Source organism: Notolabrus celidotus, chromosome 9 (assembly GCF_009762535.1).
Source record: "Notolabrus celidotus isolate fNotCel1 chromosome 9, fNotCel1.pri, whole genome shotgun sequence".
NCBI lineage: Eukaryota > Metazoa > Chordata > Actinopteri > Labriformes > Labridae > Notolabrus > Notolabrus celidotus.
Window position 1 is genome coordinate 5,111,850 of NC_048280.1, and position 13,648 is coordinate 5,125,497.

The 13,648-nt window shown below is 43.3% G+C and overlaps 1 protein-coding gene across 2 annotated transcripts in view; it reads right to left on the reverse strand.

Moving 5' to 3' along the window:
- dapk1 (death-associated protein kinase 1) overlaps positions 1-13,648 on the reverse strand; it is a 138,953-nt gene that overhangs the window by 23,476 nt on the left and 101,829 nt on the right. For both annotated transcript variants that reach the window (XM_034691955.1, XM_034691954.1), the window contains exons 15-18: positions 13,025-13,123; positions 12,729-12,926; positions 11,465-11,662; positions 3,097-3,195 (exon numbers count right to left, since the gene is read on the reverse strand). In XM_034691955.1, the coding sequence (XP_034547846.1) occupies positions 3,097-3,195; positions 11,465-11,662; positions 12,729-12,926; positions 13,025-13,123 (594 nt within the window). The remainder of the gene's footprint in view (positions 1-3,096; positions 3,196-11,464; positions 11,663-12,728; positions 12,927-13,024; positions 13,124-13,648) is intronic.

The following is a 13,648-nucleotide window of genomic DNA, read 5'->3' on the forward strand; positions in this document are numbered from 1 at the left end:
TGTGACTACATCAAAGTTCCCCCTTTAAGGGACACTGTCTTCAAACTGTCTTCATTTGTTTCTGTCCATTTCTTCCCAAACACACACCGCCACAGAGACGCCACAGAGCGGTACGCTTCACGCCTCTTTCACTTCAGAAGCCATCTGTCGCTGTCCGGCTCTGACTGCTACTTCACACAAAGAAGAAACTGCTCCGACAGCCTGAAACGCCCACTGAGAGCTTCCTATGTGCACCGACATCACACTGAGGGACATGCAGCAGGGTTTGTAACAGAACGACACAGATTACTGATCATTTGAGTTTGGAAAATACATCCGAACAAAGAATATATCCTTGTGTTTTTTAAAAGATCCACATTTAAGATTCTCTACCTTTACCCTCCTCTTGTTTTTAACGTGTCCTCACCCTGTGATAAGGTCACATGATACGATAAGAGCACAGAAGACGCTGACCTTTAAGTTGTTGTCCTCTGCTAAATGTCAGAGATGTGAATGTAAATGAAGTGCAGCAAATTTGACCACTTAGTAGGATTCACTCGTGGGTAAATTCATGAGTCTGGCTCCAACAGATGGCACAGTGTTGCAACTTTTACCATCGCTGCTCGGCAACTGAGAGACGATGTGACCGGCTGGTGTTGTGTTTGCCTTAAAAACTAGACAAGAGAGGACATTAAGGGATCTGATGCATGTCTGCTTTAGATTCAATAGAAATGGATCAGGACTGTGTTTGTGTTTATTGTAAGAAAACTAAAGAGGAACATTAAATCCACAGAGCTGCAGGCGGCATGAACCGCTAATGAAGCACTCTCCGATGACACGATGAACCCAGTATTGAGCTTCCTGGATAATTCCCCTCGGCTGCTCCTCAACAAACCACTGACCGCCGGCCACTGAACAATGAATTATACATCTCAGTATGTGCTCTCCAGATTAAACATGCATAGCACATCAGCTGTCATACAATATTAACAGCTCCAGGATTCAGAGAGAGGGAAAGAAGCCTCAATGTGGGACATCTGGACGCTGAGCCGCTTCAGAATCATCAAATGTTAGAAAACGGTTCCTAATATGTGAATGAAGACATGAAAAACATATGATACTGATCTCACAGCGATGAAGACTGTGATGCATTAAAGGTGACATATCACGCTTTTTTCATCAACATATATTGGTCTAAGAGGTCCCCAAAACATGTCTTTAAAGTTTATGCTCAAAAAAACACTTTGAAATCAGATTTTAGCATGCCTGAAAAACCCTCTTCTTCAGTCCTCCTCAGAACAGTCTGTTTTCTCTCTGACCACGCCCCCTCAGGAAGTGGATGTGGCCTCAGCTCTCCAGCACGTTGATCTAATGTTTACATGTTGGCTGAATATACACGGCTGCTAGCAGACCACGCTACTTCAACCCTCTGAATCTGATCCTGACGGAGAGGCGCCTGCAGCAGGACCTTTCTGAAGGATTGGTCACAGATTTTGTGTTTCTTGTTGTTTTATTTGTCAGTATGTAGACGTGTGTCTTGGTACACAGCTACTAACATGTAGCTATGTGGCTATGCTAACTAGCGCTAGCACTTATCCATGATAAATAAAAATCAACCACTAGATCTTCAAATCTGCAGACGTGGGGAGTAAAACCAACTTCAACCAGAAAGGCAGCAGGACCTTTCTGAACGATTGGTCACAGATTCTGTGTTTCTTGTTGTTTTATTTGTCAGTATGTAGACGTGTGTCTTGGTACACAGCTACAGCTATGACATGTAGCTATGTGGCTATGCTAACTAGCGCTAGCACTTATCCATGATAAATAAAAATCATCCACTAGATCTTCAAATCTGCAGACGTGGGGAGTAAAACCGACCTTTGTGTTTATTAAGACAGCCTACAACTAGCATGCCTCCCTCCTAAGCTCCTTGTTAGCACACATTTGTGCAGGGAATGAAAAACGGAGGGGGGATTGAGTTGTATTTTATACAGTCTATGGGCTGAACAAGCTCCGAGCTCTGACTCTGTGACAGACCGGATATTGTTGTTACGTAACAAAAACACTGAAGTCTGAAACGGCTCGTTTCACACACATTTACAGAAAGGTGGAGAAATCAGAACAGGGGCAGAATGGATTTTTTGTCATTCTCGGGGGGTTTGTAGACATGCCATCAATTTCATCGTAATTCTTTATTTCTGATATTTTATTTAATTGATTTTATTAGAATTATTTTATTTTATTAAAGTTTTAATAAGTGGCTTCACTAACACGTAATTCTGGTGCTGACTAGCAAGGGCAACCTTGGTTTGGCGCACATCCAAAAGAACTTAAAACATCTCTTGATTGATTTGGAATATTTTACCATGTCAATGACGGATAACAAAAAATACTTTCAGGAAAGAAGAGTTTCATCAAAACTTTGAAGCTACTTAAGACGGAAAATGAAGGAGAGAGTGAGGGTTCAAGAGGTTAATTTCATTTCAACAATAGAGAGGAGGGCACATTCAGATTTCTGAGCTTTAAATCCACAGAGGTGAGCTCACAGGATTGTAGAATTAAAAGCGGTGTCGCTCAGTATCAGGAGGGCAGAGCTAATAATACATTTCAGCAGATTAATTCCAATTTGAGTTAAAATGCTCTAATCAGCTTTTCTTCCTTCGTTGGGTATGTATGCAGAAAGTGTGCAGTGACATGCTCTGCAGCTCAAGCAGAAAATAACAGCTCACCAACAAGGAAGCAGTTTTTAGAGCAAAAGGGAAACAGGAGTGGTTTTAGTTTGTACACATTACGAGCCACAGTCTGTCATCAATTAGGTTAAACCATGGCCACGTCCCCAGAGACACACCACACATCTGTCATGGTTCTTAATCCTCTCTACATACTAATGCCTTCAGCCCTGAGAGCAGCAGTTCTCAAGTAGAAACCAGCTTGCAGAGAATAATTAGTGAAAATATCAGGACTCTGCTCTGGGTTTAACTGAGATGACTTTTACAAACACCTGCAGAGTCAGGGATGAAGTCACGTCATGATGCATTATAACATGCGTCATGTTTCAGCTCTAATAAAATGAAGGCAGGCGTGTAAAAAGAAGAGGAAAGCTGCACAGTGTCTTACATTTGTCACAGCATCGATGTTCGCTCCGGCCAGGCAGAGGTGACGGACGACCTCCAGGCTCCCGTTGTTGGCGGCGAGGTGGAGAGGAGTTCTGCCGTACTGGAGGGAGAGAGGGAGATATAACGGAGAGGTAAGGTCAACATCAGGTGAGGGGATAATACGAAGGTACACAGGGTGTCTTCAAAAATGTGATTTTTGGTTTAAAATCTACAGCTTGTCATGTAGAAATATGGAAGGTCTGAACTCTGAAGCTGAGGCTGAGGTTACTCAGCAGATTACAAGGAAGGGTTTTGTCCCAGGTGAAGAATGAAAGGTGTAAAAGTCAAATTCCATAAGCTCCATAGACAGGTTTCTATTCTAGGCAATGTTTTAAGATCAACATGGCCATGTCATTGAAGATCCATCGAAAAGATGGATGACTGTTTTGGTCCTGCAGGTTAGACCCAACATTCTTCTCCAGGTCCTTAACCAAGACTTCCGCCAGATCTTTGTCCGGTTTGGCTTCGTTGCGTTTCCAGCTGTGTCTCTGATCCTGCACACCGGATCACATACGCAAGACTTCTATTTTTCGTCATTGATTCAGTGATTACAGCTGGAAAACCGCGGCCACATGTCCCGGGCTGTCTGGTGGTCCGGATCTGTGCTCCATTCTGAAAACCCAACCAGTGGGTGTTGACGGATTAGAGAGCACAGAGCCGGACCGCAGCGGATCGGAGACGGACCGGACGCAGATCTGGTGGAAGTCCTGGGTAAGGATCTAGCAGTGGAGAAGAATGTTGGGTCTAACTTGCAGAACCAAAACAGTCATGTTGTTAATTGCAAAGATCGTTTGGATGGATCTTCAATGACGTGACCATGTTAATCTTAACTCTGAACATGGACTATGTATTGCACACAATGTGCATCTATACCTTTAACAAAAGAAGGGATTTCTTAACATTGCTGTAAACTGGGGTGATCTAAGTATGTGCCTTAACTAGCAGTGTAAAAGTACATGTATTCGTACCGAACCGTTTCAGTACAGCCTCTTTCGGGTTCAGTGCTGACGTGTACCAAAACGGTTCAGCGCAGTCATAGAGGTGAAAGCATATGAAGCCTCATGCGGGTTCATAGAAAGCACAACTTAAAATGAGCCATCAGCTCGTAGATCCTAGATCTGTCATAAAGTCCCAGAAACCCAGTTTCAGTGGAGGAGCTTGACGTTCAAAGTAGTAAACAGTGGCGTGTGTGTGTTAGTGTGCATATGTGTGTTTCAGCCCGACAGACAGCAAAGCATCAGGATAGAGAGGCTGCATACACACCAAAAATGGAGCGACGCCTGCGAGCTAGTTCAGGCAGACAACTCGAGCTGCAATGCCATACACGTCACATGTCCCACTCTCTTATCCATCATCCAATCCTGCCCTCTGCCTCTCAAATTGGCGGTCTATTTAAACTGGGGAAAAATCTCCCATCTCCCCCTCTGCCTGTCAACGACTCTGCTGCTGCATGCCATTGCTGATATTTTCTTCTTCCCCGCCGCCTCCCCAGCTTCCACCTGCAGGCTCCGGGGGTGTTTAGTATGTTTTGCTCATCACTCCACCATGTCTGCATGTAAACTTATCTGCAGGGAGTGATGAGGCCGGAGCCTGGGCGCCAAACATGAATATGTATTTGCTGCTACAATAAACAATTTAAACGTGAGTTGTCTGACTGAAATGCAGTAAATATTCAACATAGTTTTATCAATAATGTGACTACTTAGGTATGGTATTTACTCGTTATGTGGTGAATAGACTTCTAACATGTACTTACCACATGATTCTGCATGATTTGTCAGTAAGTTGTAAGTTCTCTATAGTCCTAATAAAAGGAAAATAATGTTTATTGTTGTTTTTTTCCCTTATCATGATGAGTAGCGAACCAAAGCTTCAAAATTGTGTACTGAAGTGACCCTTCATTTTTGTGACTTAACCCAAACTTGATGTAATAAAGATGTAGATGTCTCTTTAGTGACAACAAGTGAAAAAAATGACACATTTCAAGAGACTGAAACAAAAAACAAGTCTCCTCTGCCAGAACGTGAACGAGAAGCTCTGGAAAATATCAACACCCACTGAAAAAAAAAAATGCAGCATTTCAATCAAATCCTGTTTGTCACAACTTGAAAAAAACAAGGAAGCAGTCATCCAGCTTCTATTCTGCTGTAAACAGAACAGAAGACATTTCCAATTCCACCCTTCTCCTTTTTCCTCCACAGAGTCTGCGGCTGATAGAGAAGACAAACCCCCGCCACGGACTCAGCAACGTGTGTGATGTGCTGCTATAGATTTAGCTTTACACAAACGCACACACAGAAAAACAGAATATAATGAATAAATCACCACGTCTGAGGCGCCGCTCACTGCTCCTGATGCACATCACTTCCCTGAACTGCTCAGGGGGGAAAAAAATGCTTCTGTACGTGCAGATGGTGAGAGAGAGACCGGCAGCATCCCATCACAGAATACATTAAAATGAATGGCATCCATATAGAAAGCACCGGAGGAGGAAATGTGTGCGGAGTCAGAGAGGCAGAGCGAGATGGTGTATCCAGTCGAATGTATGAGCCCCTTTAAAGGACTATTTCATAAAAAAAAGATGCTTTTCCATAGAGGCCATTTCAATATCAGTGTTAAAGCTGGGGTTGGTGATCAGATTTAGATACACTTTTTGTTATACTGGTTAAAATGATCTTTTTGTGACATATCATGCTACATCGACTTTTTAATGGTTCTCTACCTGAAATATGTTTCCCTGGCATGTCTACAAACCCCACAAGAATGGAAAAAAATCCATTCTGCCCCTGTTCTGATTTCTCCACCTTTCTGTAAATGTGTCCTGAAACAAGCCGTTTCAGACTTCAGTGTTTTTGATACGTCACAACATCCGGTCTGTAACAGGAAGTCAGAGCTTGGAGCTTGTTCAGCCCATAGACTGTATAAAATACAACTCAACCACTCCTCTGTTTCATTCCCTGCACAAATGTGTGCTAACAAGGAGCTTAGGAGGGAGGCATGCTAGTTGTAGGCTGTCTTAATAAACACAAAGGTCGGTTTTACTCCCCACGTCTGCAGATTTGAAGATCTAGTGGATGATTTTTATTTGTCATGGGTAGTGCTAGCGCTAGTTAGCATAGCCACATAGCTACATGTTCGCAGCTGTGTACCAAGACACACGTCGACATACTGATAAATAAAACAACAAGAAACACTAAATCTGTGACCAATCCTTCAGAAAGGTCCTGCTGCAGGCGCCTCTCCGTCAGGATCAGATTCTGGATCAGATTCAGAGGGTTGAAGTAACGCGGGTCTGTGAGCAGCCGTGTATATTCAGCCAACATGTAAACATTAGATCAATGTGCTGGAGAGCCGAGGCCACATCCACTTCCTGAGGGGGCGTGGTCAGAGGGAAAACAGACTGTTCTGAGGAGGACTGAAGAAGAGGGCTTTTCAGGCATGCCAAAATCTGATTTCAAAGTGTTTTCTTGAGCATAAACTGTAAAGACATGTTTTGGGGACCTCTTAGACCAATATATATTGATGAAAAAAGCGTGATATGTCACCTTTAAGATTACAAGTTTTCCATTATGAAAGGCACATGTGACTTGATGGACAGGTGAGAACACTGGCTGTTAGCAAGGAGGCTCAAAGCTCACCTCTTTAAGACACACTAGCTAAACAGAAGTTAGGTTGGTTTCAACATATACAATAAATGTGTTTTTTTTGCTACAAAATAGGTATGACGTTGTTATGCAATATGTATATATCATTTCTAGGTTTGAAATTATCAACTTGAGGAAACTCAAAGTTTCATAGGCTTAAAATGTTACTTTTGTACTTTTAGTTTGTTTAAAAAACAAGAAACTTTGAGCAAAAAATTTACACCAAAACTCCCGATGTATCCAATATGATACAAATTAAAACTCATATATGAAAACTGCTTTTTAATTTCTTTTTTCTTTTGTATTTGTCAAAAGGTCCAATAAACTCCACTTTCAAAGAATAAGATTTTTTTGGCAATCATTTGATGATTCAAGCTTTACAGGGTTAAGTTACAATCAACTCTTTGGACTGTTTGGTAACAGGCTTGAAGATGTATGTGTCGCTCTGTTGTTTCTTTTTGAAGTCAAAAATTAAACACAGGTAAAATAACAACTGTTTGGGCCACACCCATCAATAAAGTCTGGACACGCCCCTGTGTACAGTGAATGTCAGATCTGTGAGCCAAGTCCAGATTAGATTGGATTAAATGGCAAAAACCCCTCGAGAGGCATGTATTTAAACATCCAGAAATCCCTCTAATCCCTATAATGTGTTTGCTTTCTATGTTTTTTCATCCCTCTGTTTGGCCTCTGATAAGTCCTACTTTAGTGCGGGTGAAACAGCAGCACTACACGGTCAAAAGATTCTGAATGTCTGATCAGTGCGGTCATGTTACACTGTTACAGGGTTCCCACTCTTTTCCAGAGATCATTTTCCAGGACATTTCCAGGACATTTTCATTGATGATCAAGCTGGTATGACCGTCTAAATTTAGTTCCTAATTTAGTTCCTAAATAGTCTAATATGTTCCTCTCATTGGAAGTCTACATTGAAAGACATGTAGTCTATGGCTATCAATGAAATCATCTCTTACATACTTAAAAATGATGGCAAATTGATGATAGAATAGCCAGGGACCCCTTACAGGTGAGAAAATTGTCCATGGCCCCCTCATAATTGTAACACAGATTAAGCACAGTAGTGATGTGTCATGATCAAAAGCTGCGGCTCTGAGAGTCGATGCTTTATAGTGAATCAGAAGAGCCGGCTCATATCAAGACGGCTCCCAGTTTTTTCCTTTCCCTCCTTAGCTCTCTCAGTGTTCAGCCCCAGCTCTGCTCACAGCAGAACTTTGTTTTGATTGGTCAGCATGGCGGCCATGTGGCCAATCATATGTGAGGATATAGGATACAAGTGGTGGAGGGGAGGCTGTGTATCGTGGCTTCATCTGTTCCTTCAGAGAGAGTCTTCTTGAAGACCGGGCAAATACTCACTGAGAGGAGAAATCGGAACAGCCCATCAGAGCTGAGGCATCTGATTTTTCTCAATACCAACCTGAGGACGTTAATAATGTTTGCTTGAGTTTGGTTCTGGTTCTGTTTGCTTGAGTTTGGTTCTGGTTCGGTTTACCTGAGATGGTTCTGGTTCTGTTTGCTTGACTTTGGTTCTGGTTCTGTTCTGGTTCTGTTCTGGTAAGGTTCTGTTCAGGTTCGGTTCTGGTTCGGTTCTGGTTCGGTTCTGGATCGGTTCTGGTACGGTTCTGGTTCGGTTCTGATTCGGTTCTGATTCGGTTCTGATTCGGTTCTGGTTCGGTTCGGTTCTGCTTCAGTTCTGGCTCGGTTCGGTTCCGGTTCGGTTCTGGTTCGGTTCTGGTTCGGTTCTGGATCGGTTCTGGTTCAAGTCTGATTCGGTTCTGGTATGGTTCTGGTACGGTTCTGGTTCGGTTCTGATTCGGGTCTGGTTCCGGTTCGGTTCTGGTTCAGTTCTGGTTCGGTTCTGGTTCGGTTCTGGTTCGGTTCAACTCTGGATCGGTTCTGGTATGGTTCTGTTCACTTCTGGTTCAGTTCTGGTACGTTGCTAGTTCGGGTCTGGTTCGGTTCTGGGTCGGTTCTGGTTCAGTTCTATTAGGGTTCTGGTTTGGTTCTGGTTTGGTTCTGGTTGAGTTTGATTCTGGTTTGGTTCTGGTTGAGTTTGATTCTGGTTCTGTTTGCATGAGTTTGGTTCTAGTTCTGTATGCTTAAATTTAGATCTGGTTCTAAACCTAACCCTAACCCTAACCCTAACCCTAACCCTAACCCTAATCCCAACCCTAACCCTAATCATAACCCTAACCCTAACCCTAACCCTAATCCCAACCCTAATCCTAACCCTAACCTTAATCCTAACCCTAATCCTAATCCTAACCCTAACCCTAACCCTAACCCTAATCCTAACCCTAACCCTAACCCTAATCCTAACCCTAACCCTAACCCTAACCCTAATCCTAACCCTAATCCTAACTCTAACCCTTACCCTAACCCTAATCCTAATCCTAACCCTAACCCTAATCCTAACCCTAACCCTAATCCTAACCCTAATCCTAACCCTAACCCTAACCCTAACCCTAATCCTAACCCTAACCCTAATCCTAACCCTAACCCTAACCCTAATCCTAACCCTAACCTTAATCCTAACCCTAATCCTAACCCTAACCCTAATCCTAACCCTAACCCTAACCCTAATCCTAACCCTAACCCTAACCCTAACCCTAACTCTAATCCTAACCCTAACCCTAACCCTAATCCTAACCCTAACCCTAATCATAACCCTCACCCTCACCCTCACCCTCACCCTAACCCTAATCCTAACCCTAACCCTAACCCTAATCCTAACCCTAATCCTAACCCTCACCCTCACCCTAACCACAATCCTAGCCCTAACCCTAATCCTAACCCTAACCCTAATCCTAACCCTAACCCTAACCCTAACCCTAATCCTAATCCTAACTCTAACCCTCACCCTCACCCTAATCCTAACCCTAACCCTAATCCTAACCCTAACCCTAACCCTAACCCTAACCCTAATCCTAACCCTAACCCTAACCCTAACCCTAATCCTAATCCTAACTCTAACCCTCACCCTCACCCTAATCCTAACCCTAATCCTAACCCTAACCCTAACCCTAACCCTAATCCTAACCCTAACCCTAATCCTAATCCTAATCCTAACCCTAACCCTAACCCTAACCCTAATCCTAATCCTAATCCTAACCCTAACCCTAATCCTAACCCTAACCCTAACCCTAACCCTAATCCTAACCCTAACCCTAACCCTAATCATAACCCTAACCCTAACCCTAACCCTAACCCTAATCCTAACCCTAACCCTAATCCTAACCCTAACCCTAATCCTAACCCTAACCCTAATCCTAACCCTAACCCTAACCCTAACCCTAATCCTAACCCTAACCCTAACCCTAACCCTAATCCTAATCCTAACCCTCACCCTCACCCTAATCCTAACCCTAACCCTAATCCTAACTCTAACCCTAACCCTAACCCTAATCCTAACCCTAACCCTAATCCTAATCCTAATCCTAACCCTAACCCTAACCCTAACCCTAATCCTAATCCTAATCCTAACCCTAACCCTAATCCTAACCCTAACCCTCACCCTCACCCTCACCCTCACCCTAACCCTAACCCTAATCCTAACCCTAACCCTAACCCTAATCCTAACCCTAACCCTAATCCTAACCCTCACCCTCACCCTAACCACAATCCTAGCCCTAGCCCTAACCCTAACCCTAGGATCAGGGTGAGAATGATTTTGTAACAGAAGAAATTCACACAATTGGGCATTATAAGGCTTCTCATAAAACACCGTACGTAAAAGTGTTTTCAATACAAACTATTATTTTTTGCAAAATTAAGGTAAAATATACGGCTACAAAAGATCCTACATTAAGAGCCGTTTGAGAGTCGAAAGAGCCGGCTCTCTGAAAAGAGCCCAACTTCCCATCACTAAAGCACATGCTTACTACCATTTGCACTCTTAGTTGCCCTTGGAACTATTTGTATTGTAAAACGTATCAATGTGAATACTTCAGACCTGTACCATAGTGATAAACAGATAACACTTCAATTTGAATCAAGTAAATCCCACTTGTATCCTTTAAAACAGAGGGTCATTTCATTCCTTGTGGACTCAACATGACAGCATTTATACTTTTCAAGTAATTGATCTTAAACGCTTTCAGAAAATTAACAGTAGCAAGACTAACATATCCCTTCAGACACCAAATGGTATCATAACAATGGTGTATATGCTGTTTTGTAATGACACAGCACAATTTTATAATTCATTAGAAATGTATTCAAATTATTTCACGGACCCCCACGCTATGGTTCACGGACCCCCACTTTGAGAACAACTGAGCTAGAGTACGGTAATTGAGCCAAGTGTACCATAAAACATAAACAAATATACCCCTGTTTTCTGTGAAAGGATGATTATGAAAAGAAGGAGAAAAGATGTGAAAAAAGTTGTGCAGTGTCGCTGTCTTTTCCAGCACAGCGTGCGCTCAACTTTCAATGAATGGGGATGTGTTTTGTTAATAGGGTCAGGTCAAACGCAGCCATGTTGGAATCATTTTCCAGGACTATATGTGATTTTCCAGGACATTTTACTTTTTCTCCCATTTTCCAGGTTTTTTCCAGTACTTGAAAACTGGTCAACTGATTTCCAGGTTTTCCAGGTTTTCCAGGACGCGTGGGAACCCTGTGTTAAACACACTTTCTTTGAGCATGTGCATTGGGAGTCCTCACCTTGTTGGGGAGGTCAAGGCTGGCTTTAGCGTTGCAGATCGCTGTGACGACAGGCAGGTTTCCGTCCTTACAGGCGATGTGCAGCGGCGTGTTCCCGTGGCGGTCCTGCTGATCCAGGTGGCAGTGGTGTCTGAGGAGGCAGCGGACCACATCGATCTGACACCTACGTACGGCCAGGTGGAGAGCCGTGTGGCCGTCCTGGAGACACAAGGAGAGAAATGGAAATCAGTTAGCCCACAGTGTGAACAAACCACCTGCTAACCACACAATATCCCGCTCATTACCTAGATACTATCTTAAAATACAAACACAATGTCAAAAAACATTGATTTAAAGATTATCTTATTGATTTAAAATGATTCATGTATTCAGTGTCCACAATTAGTCCCAGTGATTCCACCTTACGCTCTATGGTGACAACAAGCAGAAGCAAAAATGTGCTGGAACTCTTTTCCAAGGATTGATTTGACATGACGTGTGATCAGTTTGCTTTTGCCGTTGCTCATGTTAGTGAAAGTTAATAACCGTCATCAAGGCGTTGTCAAGGGGTTTTGACCAATCAGCAATAAAGCATCTTACACAGCCGGAAGATCAGTAAGAGAGCCGGATGGTAATGATTTATAACACTTCTGTATTTGTTAAGGTTCATGTGAGAGGAGCAGGAAGCTAACAGCAGTGCAAAGATGAAGGGATTCAATCAGGCCGTGATGTCCCGAGAGGTAAACAATGCACTTGGGTTTTCCTCATGAGTGCTGCCCTTTTATGAGGCGCATCAAGTGATTGGCTTTTTATCAGCGGGGGGAAACGGAGACTGTTTTGCTTCTGTTGTTACATTAGCATGCTGCTACATCTCAGCAATCTCTTGTGGCTGCAGAGGAGATGTAGAAGAGACATAGAGATCAGAAACAAGGAGAGGAGGACCAAGTTAGACTTGAATGAGGTCTAAGTAAACTAACCTTTAACCACCTGCTTCCTCTGTTTCAATATTCAACACACACTCCTGCAGTTCTCTTGGGAATGTCGTTCATGTCATTATCTTAGTCGTACTTCTGTCACTCCTTCATCGGTTCATTGCACCCTGACCTTTTTAAAATCTTTACCCCGCCCTGAGGTGACCACCCTTGTTAACCCTCAGGGGTAAGTTAGTGATCTATTTAATTGACAAGACAGATGTATCAAAGACTGGCCGAGGAAGATCTAGAGAAGCCAGCAGGGAGGAGTTTGTTACATTATATTAAATCAATCTGGATACTGAGCTGATCACCTTGTCAGTTGCTTCTAGGTTGGACTTGTGCTCCACCAGGCACTCCACAATGTCCGCAAATCCACGAGCAGACGCCGTCAGCAGCGGACTCTCCCCCTCACGGTTCTTTGCGTCCACATTGCAGCCCGCCTGGCACAGAGCGCGAGCCACCGTGGAGTATCCGTGCCACGCAGCGCAATGCAGCGGGGTCTCCTGTTCCTGGGGATCACAAGTGGAAGAAGCAAAAAGTGAAAGAGAGGCACACAAAGTCGCTGCAGGATCACGGGTCCTGAATGTGTGTGTCTGCATTTGCTTACTCTGTCAGACAGGTCTGGGTTGGCGCGGATGCTGCAGAGGTAGCTCACAACATCCACATTGCCATAGCGAGCCGCCACATGGAGAGAAGTTTCCCCGGACTGGAGGAAAAGACACAGACGTAAGAATTAATATCATTACATCATTAACAGTTTGAAGATAAAGCAAGGTGCTTGTGTCAACTGGAACTTAACAAGACAAAGATTCTGTTTAGTAGATAAGAAGAAGAAGAAGCTTCCTTTTTAACTTTCCACTGACAGTATTCACAGTGAGTCATACATTCAACTGTTAAAAGAAAGAAAAATGAGATCAAGTCCAGCTTCTTCCAGCTAAGATAAAAGTGTATCTCCCTCCCAAAGATTTAGAGAAACTGCAATGCATGCCTTCATTACTTCTCGGCTTAAGTATTATAATTCTTTGTATATTGGGCTTAGAGATGTCGTCCATTCAGCGCCTGCAGCTCACTCAAAACGCTGCTGCTCGCCTCGTGACTGGTAAGAAAAAGGTCTCTCCATTGGCTTCCAGTCCGTCACAGGATTGATTTTAAAATTGCACAGTTAACACACAAGGCCCTCAATGGATTGGAACCATCCTACTCGGCTGATCTTCTCCACGTCTATAATCCA